At 35.1% G+C, this 22369-nt stretch overlaps 1 protein-coding gene across 1 annotated transcript in view; it reads right to left on the bottom strand.

Moving 5' to 3' along the window:
* LOC109087974 (CXADR-like membrane protein) overlaps positions 1-11468 on the bottom strand; it is a 50889-nt gene extending 39421 nt beyond the window's left edge. Inside the window, 1 exon segment of the mRNA XM_042733028.1 lies at positions 11105-11468. Within this exon segment, the coding sequence (XP_042588962.1) occupies positions 11105-11135 (31 nt within the window). The 5' untranslated portion in view covers positions 11136-11468.
* Positions 11469-22369: the final 10901 nt, after the last annotated feature.

The raw sequence follows: 22369 nt of genomic DNA, 5'->3' as shown, positions 1-22369 counted from the left end.
AGTTTTGAACATAAGGTGGCACTGCATGCTTTAGAAACAGCCATACTCTGCTGGTTTCCAAATCCTTACACACACTTGAACCTATAATAATAATTCATAAAATTCGAAAAGGCTGAAGCGAATTACAAAGGTGTTCACATTGGGCTGTGTTTACATTAATCTTGCGTCATAAAAGCATTATAAGGTGAGGTGAAATTACATGACTCAGCCAAACGCACAAGCGGTCTTTTTAGCACTCTTCTTCATGAGCATTTGAGTGTGCAGATAAAAACTAGATTAGAGCGCCATCTGCTGTTAAAATCAAAGCTCAGAATCGATTCCAGAAGAATCGCGATGCATTCTGAAAATCTGAGAATCGATCCACGATTTATCATCCCAGCCCTAGAGTAAACTGTTGTCGTAAAGTATGATGCAAATACCCACTTATACGATCCAAAATTAACACTAGGCAAGCAGCAAATATGATAAAAATTGGCTTCGTTTAGTATATAATATATATATCTTGAGTTGCTCACCAGTCAGCCATTAAATGTCTTAAAGGGATAGTCCACCAAAAAAAAAAATTCTGTCAACACCCTGTATAAGATATTTTAAAGAATGTTGGTTACTAGACAATTTCAGTTCCCATTTTCTTCTACTCTATAGACAAAAAATTTATTCAATCATTTCTTTGTCAACGGTCTCCTCTGTGTCTCTTCATATCACCATATGCTGTATATGCTCTTCTGTGTCATCCGCACCACAATGATGCGCTGTGTTATTTTCAAAGCTGAATACATGTAGAAACAGTGCATCCTTCATCCGAAATATCTTAAATTGTGTTCCGAAGACAGACGGAGCTTTTACGGGTTTGGAACGACATGGGGGTAAGTGATTAATGACAAAATACAAAAAATAATAATTAGTACCCCATCAATACTACATAATCAGCTTACTTAAAAAAACATTTGGACCCTGTGCATACTGTTTAATGTGCTAACTTAAAATAATAGAAATTATACAGTATATACTGTGTAGTGTGCAGTAAACAGGAGCCTAGTATTCCATTACACATAGCCTCTTTCTTTATCTCCTTTTCTGAAGATCACACACTGACGGTAGAATGCACTGTACCTTCATGTCAGATAACCTTGTCATCTGTCTTTCACACATTCACAGCATGGAATGAGCAGTCACACACACACTCCCTCCAGCTAACTTTCCACTCACGTACTCCAGGATGCACATAGAATCTATAAAGTCATTCCCCTTATGAAGAGTGAGGTGTCCCACGTTTGCATAACACAAGGTCATCTCGGATCTTTCTAATGCTGATCCATGACATCAAAAAATGCATACTCATTATCAACAGACCCATCATGCATCACTCATCTCACATGAGTCAGACGAGATCGGACCACGCTGTCAAAGTTGGTCAAAATCTCCTGTGTCATGTAGATCCTCACACGTTAATGAGGAGAAGACACAAACTTCCCCTGAAGACACATTTCAACTCTTATTTTATTTTTAGAGTTACTGTTTAAGTCTTTCTGCAGACACAGCACTGACACACTAGATTAAAACAATCATCATTAATAATCTGTGTAATAGACAGATAAATGCTGAGATGTGTTAATGCACTTCTTTCACTCTTTCACTTCTTTCACCTGTTTTTGACTACTCGCATAAAGTCTGTACCACCTTAAAAAAGTTTAAAAATTCATATTCCTATAAAATATATTTTTTTAATTTTATTTTTTATTTTTTTTAATAAAGAGTCCATACCAAGGCAGCATTTATTTGATTTAGAATACTGTAAAAACACTAAGAGTCCGTTTTACTAAACAGGGAGCGCAATTGGCGCAAAACCGCGCAGATGGGCGTAGAAATTTCTGCAGGCGATTTACTAACAATGTGCAAATTAAAGAACACAGACACAACATCTCATTTACATATCGACCAACACAATATACCAAGCGCAGCACAAATTGGCGTAGTCGCAAATAAAGAAATAAAGAAGTCACAGTATGTTGAAAACTAAGGGTTACAAGAAGGCCAGAAAGTGAATGTGACGTGACATTCAGCCAAGTATGGTACCCATACTCAGAATTTGTGCTCTGCATTTAACCCATCCATAGTGACACAGAGCAGTGAACACACACACACTGTGAACACACCTAGCATGGGCAGCCATTTATGCCGGCGCGCCGAGGAGCGTTTTGGGGTTCAGTCTTGAAGGGCACCTAAGTCGTGGTATTACAACATTGTAAATTAAGGGTTACAAGAAGTTTGATAGACCTGGTATTGCCTGACTCCTAGTTTAAAGTCGTTTTTTATTTCCAAAAAAAAAAATAATGCGTCTTTGGAAAATTCCCAGAAACAAAGTTGAATTAAAATCATTTTCTCCAAAAAAACCAGCTCTTAGTAAAACTGACCCTAAATATAATTAACATTAAAAATAACTGTTCTATTTTAATATATTTAAAAAATATATATATATTCTTGTGATGGCAAAGTTGAATTATTAGCCATTCAATAATACAGTCTTCATAAATCTCTTATATAAATCCCATTTTCTTTCGCTGAGAGAGGGCTGAAGTAATGTAATGTCAGAGATGCTCTTCCATGCAAACCTAAAGTCGGCATGTTTGCTGAGAATTCCTCTGCCTACCAACAGCTACTTTAAAACTGCAAGCCACAGACTTAATTAGCTCAATAAGGGAAGGCAGTGGAAACTCTGCCCTGGTTTCAGCATTAGTCAAAGTCACAGGAACAGTACAGAGGAGAGGTCAATGAAGAGAGAGAAAGAAACATACGCTGTTGACATGAGTAACGTTTGTTTAATCAAGAGACGTTCAGCCGATGGAAGACCCTTGTTATTCCATACCGTACTACTTTCCCCAATGAATAAATGAATAGGCATTGCTCACTAAACACTTCAGCTATGATGTTTTCCAGTGATTAAAGTATTAGTCATTATTTGCTCACTCTCATGTCATTCTTTTTCGCTGAACATAAAAGGAGATGTTTGGCAGTAGTTTCATACTGTATGTTCCAGCTACTCTTTTTCACATAATGAAATTGAATACTTACCAGAGGGCGTCAAGCAAAAATGCACCATAAAATGCCATAAAACGAATATGTGTGCACAGTATTTCAAATCATACAACAGATTTGTGTGAGGAAATTAATAATAATAATAATAATAATAATAATAAATGAAAATTCCCCCCTCTGCCATAGCACATTTTTTCATTCACAGGATTTGAATATTCATGAATGTGAATAAAAACGTGAATGAAGGTTAAGAATGATTATCAGTCAAACAGCTACAATTTCTTTCTTTTCCAGTGTTATTTTAGTATTACTGCAATAATAGTAGGAATAGTTTTATTAAAAGTTTTAACTAGTTTTTATATTTTTTTAGCTTTATTATTTGATGTTATTTTAGTACATAAAGTTAAACTAAATAAAAATAGGCAATATCTCCTTGGCAACTGAAATCAAATATTTCAGTTTAACAATTATTAATTAGCATTTATTTTAAGGAACAAAAATGTTTTAGTTTCAGTTAATAATTACTATAATTACTATAACAGGTATTTTCCTCTCACAAAGGTATCATATGACTTTTAAAACAACACAATGACTACATTTATACGTTACTTGAGTGGTGTTTTTGGAGCACACTAAAAAATGACATATTACTAAACTTCTAATTTTTTTCTCCAGAGGAATTAACATCATACAGGTTTGGAACAACATGAAAGTGAGTAAAATCATTCTATTAGAAATCCACCTACTCCCATAAATAATAAAAGTGAAATATCCCTTTAAACCACCTTAATCCTCAGAGCCAATAAATCTTAATATCTTTCTATTAGAAATTCAGCTAGGTCTATAAATAATAAAATAAAACAAAAACAACTTCATCAACACAACCTTTATCCCATGCCAGATTTCTCCCAGGATCTCGTTTTTCCTCTGCTGCTGGACGCAGTAAATGGCATGCCTCTTTTTAAATGCCAGATTTCCTCTCACGCTGAGGAAGACCAGGCATCTGAGCAAGACCTTCGCCTTTCATCTGTTCCAGTAGGGACGCGCACTGCAGTTAAGCTGTCACACCGCATGAACACCAAGGTAAAGCTGCTCAGAATAGACGCAGCAGGAAACAGCAGCCCGACACGTGGCCGCGGCAGCACCTGTATTGACTCGTCCTCCTCTGTACCGCAAATAACACCAGACAGTCCTTTTAAAATACAGCTTTTCACAGCACACACACAAAGCCCTCAGTATTTAACTAACAATAGGAGGAAGGTGTCAGCTCCTGAGGGCTGGGGAGGCTAAACCCAATTTTACTGACAAGAGACTCAAGTTATTTCAGGCAGGCCCTTCAGCGGTCCAGTTACATGCTAATACTGCAGTTTAGAAGTGGAAACTGTGTGAATTCAACCTGTTATGTTTTTTTAGAATACTATTGCTTATATGGCTCATATCGGGCCCTATGATTTCCGTGATGTGGAAAATGCAGATGGAATCGCAGAATATACTGTATAATGTGGAATGTCACAGCATTTGCCAATTTTTGGATGGATATATCAAAGTAGGTCAGTGCACTTAAATCAAAACGCGATATGGATTAGTGTCTGTAATATTATACGTAAAAAATGCCCTTTAAATATGAATCCTGCATGTTTTGCGTGTCTGACTGAACAGCGTAGACTTGTTTTATTTACTGCATACATGCTGTGTTTTCAGCTTCTGCTACCTCAATATAAGTACATGAACACATGAACATAATCTTTAGAACCGCTCTGAGAGTCACTTTATCAGCATTGTACAGTTTCTTTTGAGTAAAACCATCGTCATATATACAAACAGAAACCTAACCTGTCAAAATAAAAGTTTGGTTTAACTTGAAGAAACCATGACAGAAATATTACTTAATGTAATAATGATAGTACTACTACTGCTAATAAAATTATTATTAAAACATTATTTATAAAGGAATTTATATATACATATATACATACATATATACACACACACACACACACACACACATATATAAATCAATTCATTAGAGATGGTTTTGATTATTAATATTTAATGAAACCATTAAGATGGAATCCAGAAAATTAATGGAAAATAGAATTTGGTAAAAAATAGAACTGAATTTGAGAAAAAAATAAAACATATTGCATAGGGCCTTATTATAACAAATTATTTTTGTTATACTTTTAATAAATTATTTAATATTGTAATTTTCATGATTTCAAATAATTATAAATGATAAAATATCAAATTTTGATAAAAAACTACAATCTAAAAAATACAAAAAAAATAAATTCATAACATTTTTGGCTATATCACCCAGATCTAATTTCTTAGCATGCAATGATTTAAGATGCACTCATTTTAATCTTGCATACTATTCAGGACGCGAAATGGGATGCAGCGCTGGGTTTGATTTTATCTGCGCCACATTCTAATCCCATTCCATCTGTCTTTCCACTAAAGTTTCCCTTCAGTCTCATGTTATATATCATTAAAGAGTGGCAGAAGCCCAAAAACAACATATCAAATGAACTACCATTTCCCAGCACTTTCTGTGCTGTATTACAGTATGTTCAAGGGACACCTAATATTAAATACATCTTGAATCCTGCACCATAATCAGAAAGTTGCCAAACGCAGTCTGTGGGTGTTCCTTCTGGGTGTATTAGCCATGAAGGAATGAGCGATGTGAGATAGAAAAAACTGCTGCTGCTTTTGTTTCTGTAGGTGAATAGAACACATTAATGCAACAGGAGCAATTAGAGCAAAAAAAATCACACATGTGCAGTGCAGTGGAACAGCTCAATTTCATTAAGAAGTTATGTCTAACGACTCGTAAAAAAAACAGAAGTGCTGGTGCCATATGTTCTGCAAAAAAAAAATTAGGGAGAGAAGGCAAAAACCTCATTAGCTTCTTCCAGCATTTGTGCCAACTATAATGTTATGCGTCAGAAATGCATAACCAAAAGTTCGTCCACGGAGAAAAAAAAATATTTAGCTCAAAAAACTCATAAAGCTTCATATTTCTGCTTTTCCACACTCCAGCGACTTCCACTGTACATTACTGCAATATTAAAAAATTAAGCGTTAATTGACATCAGATGTTATTCAAAGACACTAAATTGTAAGTAATGCACAAGACAGATTAATATTTTTAAACATATCCATCACTCTTTGCTTGTCTGGATTGTCATATTAAAAGGTTTTGGTCATTTATGAAAGGGACAACACGTTTCACTGGAGACTGCACAGCAGAGTTAATAAATGTTTAGAGTGAATCGTTAGTAATCCTGGAGGAGGGGTGTGATTTCAGTTTACATTCTTGGTACTAAAAGCTTAGAAAAATAATATTCCATACTAGTCCTTGTTTTCCCTCCCCCATTTTTAAAGAAACACGACTCTCACAGAAATATCCAAGTGGACCAATTCATCTTCAGGGTGGTCAAAAGTAAAAGATAAACAAATAAATCAAACAAAAGATACAGATAAAATTAAAGAGTATCAGAAATGTTTTCTCAAAAAACACCCTGCAAATCATTGCCAGCGCCTCAGGTAACATCGTCCCATCATGCCACCTATAAATCCACAGTTAACGCTGAAATGCAAACCACCTCCAAATATTTTTGAAAGAAATTCTTTGGTTTTTCCACAATGAAAGCGTGACGTGAGAGCATGTGGTTTGGATTACAGTAAATCTAAACCGTTTCACAGTGTCTCAGGAAAACCAGGAATAAAGGAGATCATTCCAGCTCTGGGCCTGAAACGCTCCTCTGCAATCTGCTGGCCGCTTTCTTCACTCGTGTCTCTGAGTGCTGTGAGATTTGTAGGTCAGAGTGGCCTGTGCCATGAGACGCTTCAAAGCAATGATGACCAACAAACACTAAAAGCACAGGGACAGGCAGAGGGGCGGTAAAACATCCTTTACAAGATCACTCTATGCTCTCATGATATCTATCTATCTACCATTTATTCCTATAATAACAAAGCTGAATTTTCAGCATCATTACTCTGGGTCCTCGAGAAACATTTCTTATTATTATCAATGTTGAGAAATTTTTATTTATTAATTTTTTTTTTTTTTTAGATGACTTCACATGTTCTTCAAGGGTAAGGTGTCACGGTCAATAAGACAAGGTACAATGTCACACTTTCATGACACTTACCAAAAACACACAAAAAAACAACAAAAACACCAAAACTTCTTCACTAATTTCTGTAAACATTTAACAATTCTACACATACAAAACTACAGCTGTGTGATGGATACCAGCATGTTTACGAGTCTGTGCATGTTAAACTCTGTGTTTGTGTGTGTGTGTGTGTGTGTGAGTACAGAGGAGGTAAGTGGCTGGTGCTGTGCGTCTGGGGGGAGAAAGGATGTCACTGTGATTTCTCTGAATGGAATGACACGGCTCTCAGTGAGGGCCGGCCCTGCTGTGATCTGCTCTACTAATTAAAGACAGGGCTGGGGCCCCATGGGGACGCACACACATCTGACATGGTCCATGTGAAGCCAGGCTCATCAGGAGCTAAATTAGAGCTAAGTGCTGAAAAAAACACACTACAGTTTCTGAATCAAGTTACTAAATTACCAGAGCCATCCTTAAAACACGCATACACAGGCTAGTCACTCCCAGCTTTTTGTCGGTGGAGCTTTAATATGGATCATAATCCTGAGGGAAGTGTATAGAGCTTCTTTGTACAAATGGATTCATTACTGAAGCCACTATACAGTATTTATAGTATCTAAAAAAGTAATGCAGGGACATCCATTTAGCAAGCATAAATTAATAAATAATAAACAAACTATTAAATATTAATGTTATTTTGTCATGAAATATTAGGGAGAAAAACATTTACTATGACATGGAGAATTATAATTTTTTTTACAGCACACAAATGATCTCATTATCTCATTGCATTTGGCATAAAAAAAGTCATCTTCTCATCTAGAACAGGTCATGGTCTCATCAAGGGTGGGTTAGAGACACTGAGGTCAAGTAAGGAGATACTCCATATTTCAGAACGCTACATGCAGCTTTTGTTATTAAAGTCTGTTTGACAGCAACATTCACAGGGCAGAGAGAGAACGAGAGAGCAAGAATTAGCAAGAGAGAGAGAGAGAGAGAGAGGGAATGAACGCAGCACAAAGCAGGATGTCACTTCCTGACCTCTGGTTCTAGATGCCCATGTCATCTTTATACTTGACAGATACTTTGCTGCCCCTAGAGATCCATCTAAAAATAGACCGATCTAAGATCTGTTTCATAACGCACTCTTTATTTGAGATGCTGCAACAAATGTGGGTTTTAAGCAATGCAAAAGGTTTTGTTTATATTAGGGAAGCACCAATATTAAAATTCTGGCTGATACTGATGAGGTAATAAATATTGCATGTATGGTCGATAATAAAAACAAATAATTTTTTGTTTGTGAGAAATGGATATAGGCTACATTTTGTGACTGGCTAATAATTACATTTAACAATGTTGTTATATTATTAACGTTTTTTTAATTTATTCATTTTAGTGAACGCTACATGATGGCAAATGTCATCTAAATACAAATACAGTGGAAATGAGCACACACAACATCAAACAATGCAAATTTATAAAAAAAATAAAATAAAATAAAACAAAAAAGAAAGAAAGAAAACAGCACATAATTGACATGGTACCAATATAAAGTGTATGCCTAATGTGTATACGTTTAATATTTTGTTGCACAAAGCTTAAAATTAGATAATATAATATAATATAAAATCTCTTCACCCCTTATAGAATATAATCTAAAGAGCAACTAATTTTGGTATGGCACTTCACAAGCGTATTTCCACTAGAGCAACAGGGAGGAAAGAAACAATCAAACAAACAAAACAACTATTTAGGACTGCAGGAGTGATAATTGCTGCTACAGGGAATAAGATGTTCTTTACTATTAGACAATGATCAATTATTTCCAGAAGAAAGCCCAAACCAATGAAAATGTAATGCCATTAGACAGACAGACAGGCAGACAGATAGCTTCTCTTGTGTTGTGTTGCCGTATCTGCGGGGTGTGGATGATGATGTTGTGATATGTTGTGTTGTTTGCACGGCTTGTCTAGCACAGTTGTTTTAATGCAACTAATGAAAGTGCTCATCATGATAATTGCAGTGGCGTTTGCTCCCGTATGTGTGTGTGTCTGAGGACTCAAGCGCCTCGCATCTCTCTGTGTCGCTTATTGTGTAGTCACAACACTTCAGTGAAAGTACGCACAGCGGTTGTGGTTTTAAAGCACATGCAGTGCTATTTCTGCATGCATTTTACAGCGCAAATGCAATTTTTCATCAAAATACAACAACTTGATTCACCTCTGAAAAGTTTTTTGCCTAATATCATCAAGCCCTTTTAATTTTCAACCACTCTACTCCAAACACCTCTCAACAGTTTTCACAATCGATTCCCAATGGATAAAATCGGATATACTGTAAGTCTCACCTTATATATTTTTTCACTTATCATCTATAATCACTCTTAACATCAAAGTTTAGGGCTGATGCGACATTTCATTTACAAAGAAATAAAGCCTACAACCTAAGCTTTCCTAAAACTTTACCACTATTATTTTGCTGACATCCAACTAAGAACTGCCATTTCCTTAAGGACATGCAAATCTAGTTATATCTAGGATGATATCAGGTAAAATAGGCCAGGAGGTAAAATGAGCCAAATAAGGTTGGGAAGTCACAGTTCTTTAAGATTCATTATTCAGTCACCGCAAAACTATTCTAAACAGCTGCCACAATAGTATTAGACATTCATCAAATGATTTTATTGCTCTGTTTATGCTAAGGTGTGCAGGACAAATCATTTCACAGAGGACTGAAAGGAAAACGTAAGATATCCTGACATGATAACAGCAACATTTCACATCACATACCATTCATTTCTTTGTTCACAATGATGGCTTTGAATCACTGGCATATATTACTGTAACCGAACATAGTGATGCTGACAGGCACGGTACAAGACTTTTGACATTTAAACAGCTTTTGGGCTTAAAGAGTAGTTTGTTTTTTTTTTTTTTTTTGGTACATATTTTAACATAAAATGATAGAAGGGACCTGACTTAACACAAAAAGTGCAGTCTGGAAAATATGCAGAGACATTTTAATGCTGCTTCAAACCAAAAAAGTGTCCTTTTTTTATACCTGACTTCCTGCGTGGTCAGACTCAAACACTAAATATCTGCATCTCTACTGCAGAAATATGGAGAAAAAGGTAAAAGTAATTGACTTTAAACTTCAAATTCAACCTTAAATTAGTTCTCTTTCAGTAATGAATCAATTAAAATATTGCAACGTAGAGAGTTTATGAGCTGAGAAGCATACATCTAAGACCACTTGCAGACAACACATAAAAGCATAACTTAATTCATGGACAGGAAGGCATTAATAAATTAATGCATTTGCGGATGCTGAATAATACAGCACACAAAGGAAGATTGAAATCCTACCTGGTTATGGCATGCTACCTTAACATTTAATTCCATTTTAATTTAATAATATGATTAAGCTAGTTAAAACAGTTATTCTGACTACTTCATGATAAGTAAACAATTAAATGTACATTGTAAAACTTAAAAAGAAACCTGTAACAACTGAAATAGAATCAGAAGAGGATAGCTCCCATCTTAACCACAGACTCCCATAAAATTAAATGGCAAAAATATGCAATTTGTTACCAGGATAGAAATTAATACTATTACTGAATAACTAGGCTAAACAAAAAGATACAAATCACTACAAGAATGCACATTACAAAATGAGAAAAATTAGATATTGGAATACTTAAATTAAGTAGTCCATAAAATATATATATTAGTTCGTTTAAAGAAAATGTTAAAACGGCGTGCCATAATCTGATCGCTTATTGTTGCCAATCAAAAGTCACATTAGTAAAAACAATCGATATCACCAGCCAAATCAACTACTAAAAAGTCTACAACTCTACCAAATCTCTACAACTTATCACATTTGACAGGAGCTGCAAAAACACCACTCACAAGCAAGAGGAGGAAACTTACCTAAGAGCAGGGCACGCGCGCTGGCAGACATCACGTCTCCTGACTGAGAATCCTACAGAAACGTCTCCTTTGCTTCTCAAAACGAGCACACTGAGTTCATTGAAATGGTCTCTCAGTTTTGTTCTGACCATGAACGGAGCGATATCACCGGCTGAGACCATCAAAAGCATCTCCAAACGTCATGAAGCTCCTTCACAAAAGCCCGTTTCCTCCGAAGAGAAGTTCTCATTGACTTCAACTAGGATGCGTATCTACGATCTCCGTCCTCTCCTCCGCCTCCTGCTCTGTGTAGGAAGAAACCAAAGCCTGGTAAAGGTGTGTGAGGGGATGGGGAGACCTCTGCAGTTAAAGGAGAACACTTTCCTTTTCACTTTTCATTACTCCACACGTGAACATGACCAATATAACCAATTCACTCTACTCCACCTACTAAACCATAAATTATAATAACTAAACTTTATAATAACCAAAATTAAATTAAAAGCCATTAACAAACATTGCGCTTAACCAATGCATATTCAAATTAATATAGCATATAAATAAAAACGTGAAGCTACATTTAATGAGATTTTTAATTAATTAATGAAATAAACTCAATTCAATGAAAATAACACACTAATCAATTTGGCGTATACTGCTAACATAGTAGCGTAGCCTAATTAAACGTTACAGCCTAAAACCAAAAAAAATAAATGAAAAGATCAAAAAAAAAATATTAGTCTAATAAATTCATAGTTTAATGTCACTGTAATTTGGCAATTAAGAAATAGGCTACTTCACCTGAAAATGTAAATTCGATTACCAAACAGTAAAAAACCATAAACGTCGTCCATATTGCTTCGTATTCTAAATCTGTAACGTTAGACATGTGATAGCTTTGTGTGAAGAACAACATGAAAATTAAGACGTAGGCTATAATCTCGTTTGACGTTTTTAGCGGAAAAACATTTTCCGATATCACATGTTCAACCAACAAACAATACACAATAGATAATTCACAATAGATCACATATTAGAACACTATTAAAACATCATGATTAAATAATATTACAAATAAACATAGAATTTCCCACAGAAAAACATAATTACATTAGATTAGATCTGGTAGACTAATGACAGAGTTTTTCTTTAAGAATAAAATGAAACATTAATTAGATTTAGCTTTATTGTCATTGTCCAAAGCGCAAGTACAGGGCCAATGAAATGCAGTTAGCATCTAACCAGATGTGCAAATAGCCAAGAGATGTATTAAAGGATTTTTTTTTTTTTTTTTTTTTTTTTTTGGTTAAGTGTGCATTTAAGGACATTTAGTATCTGTTAGTAAATGTGAAAGGTGGTGGACAGATATGTGTTTTAAATAAAAAAGTAAACTAACAAACAAAGATTTAATGTAAATACATACAATTAAAAACAAAACATCAAATCAAATGAAATAACAAAATTCTTTCACAAACTTCATTCTTTTTCAAATCTTATTTTTATTATTCTTAGTCTACCATTTTTTTTTTTCTGGAAAAATTCTTTTTTTGTATTATTTTTTTGATTATTAGTTGGTCAATTTTGGAAAATTTTCAATCTAATTAACCACTATGACCAGCAGAAAGCTGCTTTGTTTGTGCTTTAGAAATCCCTACATTATTGACAATGGAAAATGTATTTTTTTCACCCACATGACCACACCTTATGAAAACATCAACCACATTGGAAAACACAATGCGACCCTTGCTATTCAACAGAGACTGTTATAGGATGATGAAAGCAAAAATGTCTAAATGCCAGCTGTTATAGGACTGAAACAGCAAAGATTTCACAATGGAACACTTGTTATTCAACAGCTGTTATAGGACTGAAACAGCAAAAATGTACAAGTTATCAAAAAACTGTGGTATGTGTGTTCATATATACATAACTCATATGTGATCATCTGATGGCCAAACCCTACATTACAATCAAAACAAAAATAACCACAAGTACAGTACAATCACCTCCTATTCAAAGTTTCTCTCCAAGGCGGCTGGATTTTGGTTTGTGTACTGCTGAAGCTTTCTGACTACATCTGCAGTGATGGAACCAACAAATAGTTTTTCATTATAATGCATTATGGGATTATTTTTAGTTGCATGGAAAACTTCAAAGAGCAACAGTGGCCTGTTTTTTTCCCTCTGATTATTCATGAAGGCCTCCTGAAAAGGAGCAGCGAAGGAGGACAGGACTTATTGCCATGACCTAATTACAGTTTGCTACAGATGCCGATTTTACAGAATTTTCATATTTTGGACCAGGCTGCCATCTTAAAGCATCTGACAGCTTGAAAGACAAGTGCAAGTGAAAGACAAGACTTTCCAGTTTTGGTTATTTTGTGGTTTAGCGAACCACAAAAAGTACAATATGTTTCACTCCACTATCAATCGACTATTTTGAGTTCTAAAGATTGAGGACAAAGTTCTTTGCCGTGATTATTAATTCATCATGTACAAAGCAACAAAGCACACAAACTAAATCAACTAAATACAGAAAAGAAATAAAAAAAAACTAAAAAAACAAAATGTCCACATGTCCCTATAAGAAATTCCAAAGCTTCTTTAGAACATACTGAGGTCACTGCATTATTCATGAAGGCCTTAAAACTTTAAAACAATCCATTAATCCATTCATTTCCAAGACTCGAAAATTTCAGGGGCAAAATTGGTGATGGTTCGTTGAGCGGCCAATGAGACTTCAGCCTCAGATTTAGATTGAAATGAGCTTTCTTTCTGAATTGTTAGCCAGCGGTCTTCTGACATACACATTAAAGGGAGGACAGACAACAACTCTCTGCCAAAACCTCCTCTGGTTTTAGCATTTCAGACTGAGAAGTTAAACCCCTCATCACCAGGGAGAGCGCCATAAATCTGCAAGCTCTCTACTGCTGCAGAATACCCATAATTCAGAGGCAAGTGTTCATTCATCAAACCACTCAATTAATAACCTTCCCTGAGAGCATAGCAGGGATTAATCAAGATCCTTCTCCAGTATGACATTGGAGGAATTTGAAAGATATCCTAACTTGAAAGTGGGAATATGATTCTTTTTCCACAGATTTTTCCATGTACTCAATCTTTTTGGCCTGTGGTGTTGCTAGAATCTGTGGTGATGAAAAACGGGAGGTCCACACCGCAGTCTTGAGCTCTGATGGTACTGGTTCATCTTTGTATTTTCCCTTGATTCAGTCTGAAAGCGCAATCAGGACATGGCTATGAGGTGGCTGCCTGGATGATCAGAGTGAATCAAAGCTTTTATGGACCACTTCTGAAACGGAATGATTCTTAAAAGTCTGTTTGGGGACAGTGCAACCTTAATATCCCCGGGAACACCAACTAAATGAAAGGAAAAGCAAAAAAATCTAAGGCCCTGCAATTCAATTCCCTTCAAAGATGAGGTCTGTTTTCTCAAAGACCATTTTCAAGGCCTCAGAGAAAGAGGAACAATAAAAAAATGAGTGTCTTGTTCCAAAAACCCAGTGAGTTTCTTTGCTGTCTACTTTCTAGAGACCCCTAATAAAAAAGAAAAAGAAAAAAGAAAAAGAAAGATAAATGTCAGTCAGTTTTCTATATGCAAGACGAGAAACAATATCAGAGTGAACAAAACCCATTCCAAACATATCAGCACATTATTGTACACATACACCGCTGTGGTGCAAGCTTTAATTAAAGTGATTGCTTTCAGGGATGTCTGGAGTTTTTTCTTTTCATTTTTTTTAATTTATTGTTTGTACCTAACCTGAGCTCATCAAACTGAGTGGACACAGACGCTCAACATGAGAGCGAGAATTAAGAAAGTCATTCATTTTATTTAGAAAAAAGGAAGCCCAAACACAATAGACAGAAACTAAGCATGAAAATATCCAAACACAAGACATAAACAATACATGACAACAGAGAGTATTAAAAACACTGATATAACTAAGCCTCAAGGAATATGGCATTAGTTGCAGTTTAGAAAATGTCTTTGTATGAAGGGAAAAATAAACTCAAAAAAAGGTAAAAATATACACAAAATAAAAAAAATATTACTTACAATAACAATATAAAAAAACAAATCAAAAAGTAAAAAAATATTCATAAAAATAAAAAAAATCTAGAATAGAAAATATAAACTGTTTCAAGTAAAAAAATTATGTAATATGAATGACTCAACATGACTGCATTAGGGTTTAACCGATAAAGGTAATTTGTAATAGAATAGAAATAGAATAGAATAGAACGAAGACAAAAATATAAAAAAAAATATAAAACAATATATTAATAAATTTATTTAAAAATTTTATACAATAAAATAAACATAAAAATAAATATAATGCAGAAATTAACAAACAAATTATATAAAAAATAGAAACAATAAAAAAGAACATTGAAGCCTATTATAGTGTGCTACCGAAAGAGCTTCTTAAAGTCAACATGAAATAGCTGCACTGATGAATCATCAATGTCTAAACATGTCTTTAAAAATTAAGTGCAGAATTAACAAAATGAGCAAACATATTCGCAAGCCATGCAAACAATCAAGAGATCTGATAGGATTATTTCCAAACGTCAGACTAGGTTTTGCACTAATTAACCTCAAATGATTCTCCTAGCAATTTTTTTTTTTTTTTTTTTTTATCAGGTGTGCATTTTATGTGTGAGCTTCAGCATTCGTGGCACTTTTATGTGTGATGAGTAACGGCCAAACCTTACTTAACAGCCCCCTCCCCCCACTTCCAGCAGTGCATTATGGGAACTACAGTGAGATGGGATCCCACATCATCAGACAAACCTTCCTTAACTGACAGGCACATCAATCTCCCCGCACACGCATGTCATTGTTTAAATTGGGTTATTTAAATTCATTAAATACTGCAACGGCATGAACTGCCAACATCATTTGACTTGCAGATTATGTTGCTGCAGTGGTCCGGTCCTAATGGCCATGGATTTTACGTCTCTCAAAGCAGTGTGGAAATATTCTGCTCACATTGTCCTACCTCTCTAAATGAACGATTAATTACTTACTAAGGAAATTAAAAAAAAAAATAATTAAAAATAATTAGTCACTAACCAACCCATTCTTCCTCCTCCTGTCATTCATTTCCAAACAAACAAACCCCCAAATAATTAAGTCCAAGCAAACAGTTGGCTACAGTCAACAACAACAATGAATTTTGTACCCATCAATAAAATTTTTGAACCTTAAACATATAACTTTGGCTAATGTGAAATGAAAAATGTTCACTTCAAAATTTTTGAACACCAATCAATTTTAGACCCAGCAATTAAATTTTTGTCCTGCATAGAGGATTTTTTTCCCTCCTCAGAGACCATATATACATACAGACTGTACACTCTTAAAAATAAAGGTGCTTAAAAAGGTTCTTCACAGTGATGCCATAGAATAACCATTTTTAGTTCCGCAAAGAACCATTCAGACAAAGGTTCTTTAAAGAACCATCTCTTTCTTACCTTTTTATAATCTGAAGAACCTTCTTTCGCTACAAAGAACCTTTTGTGAAACAGAAAGTTCTTCAGATGTTAAAGGTTCTTCAAATAACAATCAATACAAAAATCACCCCCAATTTCATCTCTAATAAAATTTATTTAAAAGATTTTAAAAAACAACGTATTCCTTAAACTCCTAATTTGCTGTCTATTAAAAGTTAGTTAAGTATTTGTTAAATTTAGGTATTGTGTAGGAATATGGATGCAGAATATGGTCATGCAGAATATGTGCTTTAATTACTAATAAACAACCAATATGCTAATAATAGGCACGCTAATAAGCAACTAGTTAATAGTGAGAATTGGTTCCTATAATAAAGTATAACCCAAAATTGGTGTAGAAACAATTTTCACTTAGGAATTGCTAGTAAATTTCACAAATAAATACAAAGAAAAAGCAAGTTACGCATTGAACTAAATACAACATTTTCTAGTAGGAAGACCAAAATAGTATTTTCTCATAAAACCTTTTTTGAAAATACACAAAAATAAAAGAAGTGAATACGTTGTTCCATCAAGGGAGAAACCTTCTGTTGGGGTTCTGTACAATCTGATTATTTCCTGACCTCTTGTGCTGTTCAAGAACTTCTGTTCTATGTTTCGGGGGATGTAAGACACCGGTTAAAGAGGACAATAAACCGCTGACCCAAATTTCCTGCAAAAATAGCTCTGAATCTCCTGTGAAGCCACGCATGGGACCCCTGGATTGCAGCACAGTCTGAGAGTCTGAGACGTTACAGTTATCAAATGACTCAATACAACAGAGAGCCACACTGGAAGGCTTTGTGCACTTAAACGTGCTATTCATTTACAATACCCTGCTGTTTAACTGAATAAAAGTATTCCAAAGGACAACATTTTTTACCACTTTCCAACTGTGATGTGAAAACGCAAATGAAAAAAATGGAAAACACTGCTTTGAAATCAACAAAAACTGCACAGTAAGACTGTCCAACAGACTATTTAAATATGTAAAACTTTGCACGTCCAATTTGCTTATGAAGCATCTAAAATAATAGATTTTAACGCAATTAAAAAAGAAAAAAAAAACACCGAAAACTGAAACTGAAAACAAAAATCCAAATTCATCATCAAAGTATTACCTGCTCAAAAACCCCAATAGAAGCATGACAAAAAACAAAATCCACAGTTTAAGTTTCAGCATGAACTTTTCACCCCCTCCATGAGGCACACGCCTGCCAGCCACAATTCACTTCAAATAGAGATTCAGCTTGCTTCAATACTGTAATATCAGCTCTCACATCCACTCCGCTGACACCAGCGGCCCTTCTAAACAGATGAGATCCCTGATTACAGCTCTGCTCTGACCAGGACACTCAGCAGTAGCTGCACACTGCTCTAAAAGCATTGACAGACAGACCAAAGACATGCTACACCAGTCTGATTTTACTTCTGCTCTAATAGAACGCAATTGATTTTTCCAAGAACCAAGATACTAATGGATGCCACCTATGTTTTTACTACTGATCTAACATGTGCAGCAATGTCCATGAACACCATGTCTACACTTGAATAGAGCGATGTAACAAAGTGCACAAGTTCAAACTTGTTATGACTTCAATTTGTCAGACAGATTGATGGATGGATGGATGGACAGATAGATGCATTTACTGCCACTTTTAAACAACTTGATGTATATCCTTAATAAAATATCTATTAAAAGGATCTATTATAAGTAAGTACATTTTGATTTCATGTTGACATCATTATTCATTGCTATCAATCTCTTTTGTTGTCAACCAATTTTGCGTGCATCAATTATTTTATATCACATAAATATCACGCGATATAGAGGTTGACATGAGAAACACGACATGAGCAATGATTTGTGGTCTAAGTAATGGGAAAGTGAGAGAGGAACCAACAGTGAGAGGTCCAGACTAGTTGTGAGTCAGTGCTGAATTTGTCACCCTGTAACTGATCCGTTTCAGACACATTCTGTGGCTCTGGCTCCAGCGCAGCTACAGAAGTCACCTTGAAGCTCGGTTTCATGCACAGCTGCACTAAACTACACATGAAAACAATACTGAGGCAATTTACCTGCACTATGACAGTCGAGATGATCAAAAACACCTACTGCACACAAGAGAGAATAAAGACATTGGAATCAGTTAACAACAGTTGTGCTGTTACATTCAATAAGAATCCTGATCAATAGGTGCAATTACACTGTCTGATATCCCGGATGTTTGTGTACCTGAGAGAGCATTGCATTTTTAAAGAGCATTGTAGGTGTTTTTAGAGTGTGAGGGTAGATATTGACTCTTGTATGGCTTGTTGAATTGACTCTGACTTAGAGGAGCTGTCCCTGAAGGACACACCATAAAGCAGAGGGTCAGCAAAAATGCAGCGAGTTGGTGCGATACACACACACACACACACACACACACACAGCTGTTATGAGGCAATGCTACAAAAACATCAGCACAAGCACACAAACCAATCACAGTGAGATAAGGGGAAAGGGGCAGAGACAGAGACATATACCCAAGTACTGTTCCTACTCACAAGTTCAGAAGTGTTAACTAATAAAATTATGTATGTTTAATAGATTTTGTTAAAAAAATAAAAAATAAAAAAAACAGAAACTTGGAGAATGTCATAATTTTTTTTTTTTAATAAAAATCCCACCAAGAAAAACCTTTTGTACTACAAAATGAAGAGCAACTGATGTGCATTAGGAGTTTAAATTATGTTTTATGTATTGTGGAAGCATTTTTTTTTTTTAGTGAACCGTGCAATTACAGGTGAAGTACTTAATGATTTTTCATAGTGTGTGAGAAATCCTCAAAACAAGCAAGTAAAGATGCAGCCACCACAGCTGACACACAGGACGCACTGCAGTTCACCCACTTAACCCACGCAGGAACTCTTAAAAACCATCTGCCACATCAACCAAAGAGGAAAGCACAGAAAGTTAGATGCTCAGTTAAAGCGGTACGACTGCAAAGCAATCTGGAGTCAGTGAGACACAAGATCGTTATTGATCAGTCAGCAGCCACAGGCCCAGATGGGATGGGCACATCGACACTTTAACCATTAAAGAGAGGCTTTCAAATGGCTTTACTCTGTAGTGCCTTTATCTCCAGTGAATGAAGAGATTTTTTGGAAGCAAAGATTAAAATAGGTAACAGGTCACCGAACTATGAGATGTTAAAAGCGACTGGGAGTGACAGCAGACAATAGCAGTTGTCATGGTGATAGAGAGACACCGGAATGCTGAGTACACAGGGATATATTCAATTCAGCAGACCTGGAGGCAAACCAGTGCTGTCAATCAAAAAGCCATTTCAGAGCGTCCCATAAAAACAACAACATCAGAGCAGCAGTGTGGAGACCACTCTAGGACAAATACCTCAAGGTCCTGCAAATCATTACAGGGGAAACTTTACTAAAGAAGAAGAGATACAGTAAAAAATATGAGATTGGCTCATATCAGTAAGATTTTTTTCTTTCTTATATTGAGTAAGGATTAAATTATTAATCAAGTGACAAAAACTTTTCTATATTTACACTGTTATTAAAAATATAGTCAATCCCTGTGTGTGTGTATATATATATACAGTATATATATATATATATATATATATATATATATATATATATATATATATACACACACACACACACACTCACACACACACACAAAGAACTTTCTAATCAAAGAATCTTGAAAAAAGATCATGCGACACTGAATACTGGAGTAATGATGCTGACAATTCAAATTTGTAAACACAATAAATTACATTTTAAATTATATGAAAACTAGAAAACAGTATCACTCTATTAATGCAAGTATTTCCTCCATGGTTTGCTTCATCCTTGGTCTGAACAGGCTTTAAACTCAACATAAAATGGCATCTGCAGACCATTTTGCTTTTGTAATGTGATAGAAACAGAACCAAAGAAGATATTCAATGATTTTGGTGGCTTTATGCACCTGGAATTGACTGGATAAGGATAATGTGGTGTTATCTGAAATCTTGAATTGATTAGACTTGAATGAAACTATCTGGCTATTCGTTTACTTTAAGTAACAGAACAATTTGAGGACATCAGCCAAAAAGTCTTTTTAGAGACTGAGCAATTGAATATTTGTTTCTTTGGATGTTGAGTGATGAATCCTGTATAATAAAAAACAAATACATATAATGAAGTAAATCGAGTCAATTTTGTAATCTTGTAATGATTGCCATTAGCTGGAACGCACAGATCTTCAGTAAACAGACTGCTAAATTTGTTCTGCTTACACTAAACAGATCTGTTGCATTGGACTAGGACATATAAAGAGACTAATCGCACAAAGAATAGTGGACATCAGACCCGGCACAATCCCTCCTGCAGGGCAGCTGAGGTGGAGCGCTGACCTCAGCAGTGTCCGTATTGAGAGTCGACTTCTTTTATAAACGGCACTAATGTGTCAAAGCCACTGACAGGTTTGGCCCTTCTGCTTTTTTCCCCCGAGCGGTCCGTCTATCCGTGTTTCCTGTCCCATACAGACATACTGCGGAGTGACATCCTAACTGTCTTTGGCCTGCCATAACCTTTACAGACATGCTGCAACCCCCCCAAGAACCTTTACAGACATGCTGCAACCTTCCTTCAATACTTGTCTCTCCTCACAACTGCTTTGTTCCAAAACGCTGCACTCAAATGAGCATTTCTGTCATAATGCCTGTGTCCTTGTTGCACTGGCTGTTTCAAGTGCATGTCAATAGTCAATCCATAACGTCACTTACAAGATGAGACAATCACATAGAACAGAAAATCACGTCAGCATCTTTCCTGCGCTCTCTCTCTCTCATTGGCATGCAGCTTTCTGTGTGTGCATTACTCTGTCTTAACTTTCATCTACTGCTCTTCACCTACAAAATCAATGGGAGGTAATTTTTCAGAAGCTTTAAAGAGGTGGAGAGTAAATTGTGTGCATGTGGGTTGGGGTGTGGGTTTTATGCAAAATCATTTGCATAATCAGTATTTTTTTTCAGTAAATAATAAACAGATATTAAAATAATTATTAAAAACAAAATTAATTTTATTTAAAAAAAAAATATAATTTAAAACAAAAGAAAAAATATATATAATTAAAAAGCAAATAATTAGTTATTAGTAAAGATGGCAATTATATTTATATTTTTAAATTATATATATTTTCCATGAAGCGGAAAACGCAGACGGAATCACGGAATCCAGTCATAAAAACAGAATTTACTGTATACAGTGGAGTGTCACAGAATTTGTCAAATTTTGAATTAAATATTAAATATATTAAATATTAAAAAGACTATTTAAACACGAATCCTGTATGTTCTGTGTGTCTATGTATGAATGAACGGTGCAGATGTGCTGTTTCATTTACTACACAAACACTGAAGCCGTGACTCTCATGGTGATTTTAGCGTCTGTTGTCTTACTAAATGAAGACACAAATACATGAACAACATCTCCAGAACTGCTCTGAGAGTCACTTCATGAGCATTTTACCCTTTGATTTGAGTAAAACTAGCGTCATATCACAGAAAACATAAATTTAAAGGTATTCACAGAAACCCATTAAAATAAAAGTTTGGTTTAACTTGAAGAAATTGTGCCAGAAATATATTACTATTGTTCAGTAGAATGTACATGCTGCTACTACTACTACTACAAAATGTATTAAAACTTTATTTTTTAAGGAATAATCACACAACATTTCTTCCTATTTAATATTAATAGTAAATCCCATTTGTTT

This window comes from Cyprinus carpio, chromosome B10 (genome assembly GCF_018340385.1).
Source record: "Cyprinus carpio isolate SPL01 chromosome B10, ASM1834038v1, whole genome shotgun sequence".
In the NCBI taxonomy this organism is placed as follows: Eukaryota; Metazoa; Chordata; class Actinopteri; order Cypriniformes; family Cyprinidae; genus Cyprinus; species Cyprinus carpio.
Note: the sequence above shows the minus strand (reverse complement) of the source record. Positions and strands in the feature narration are given on the sequence as shown.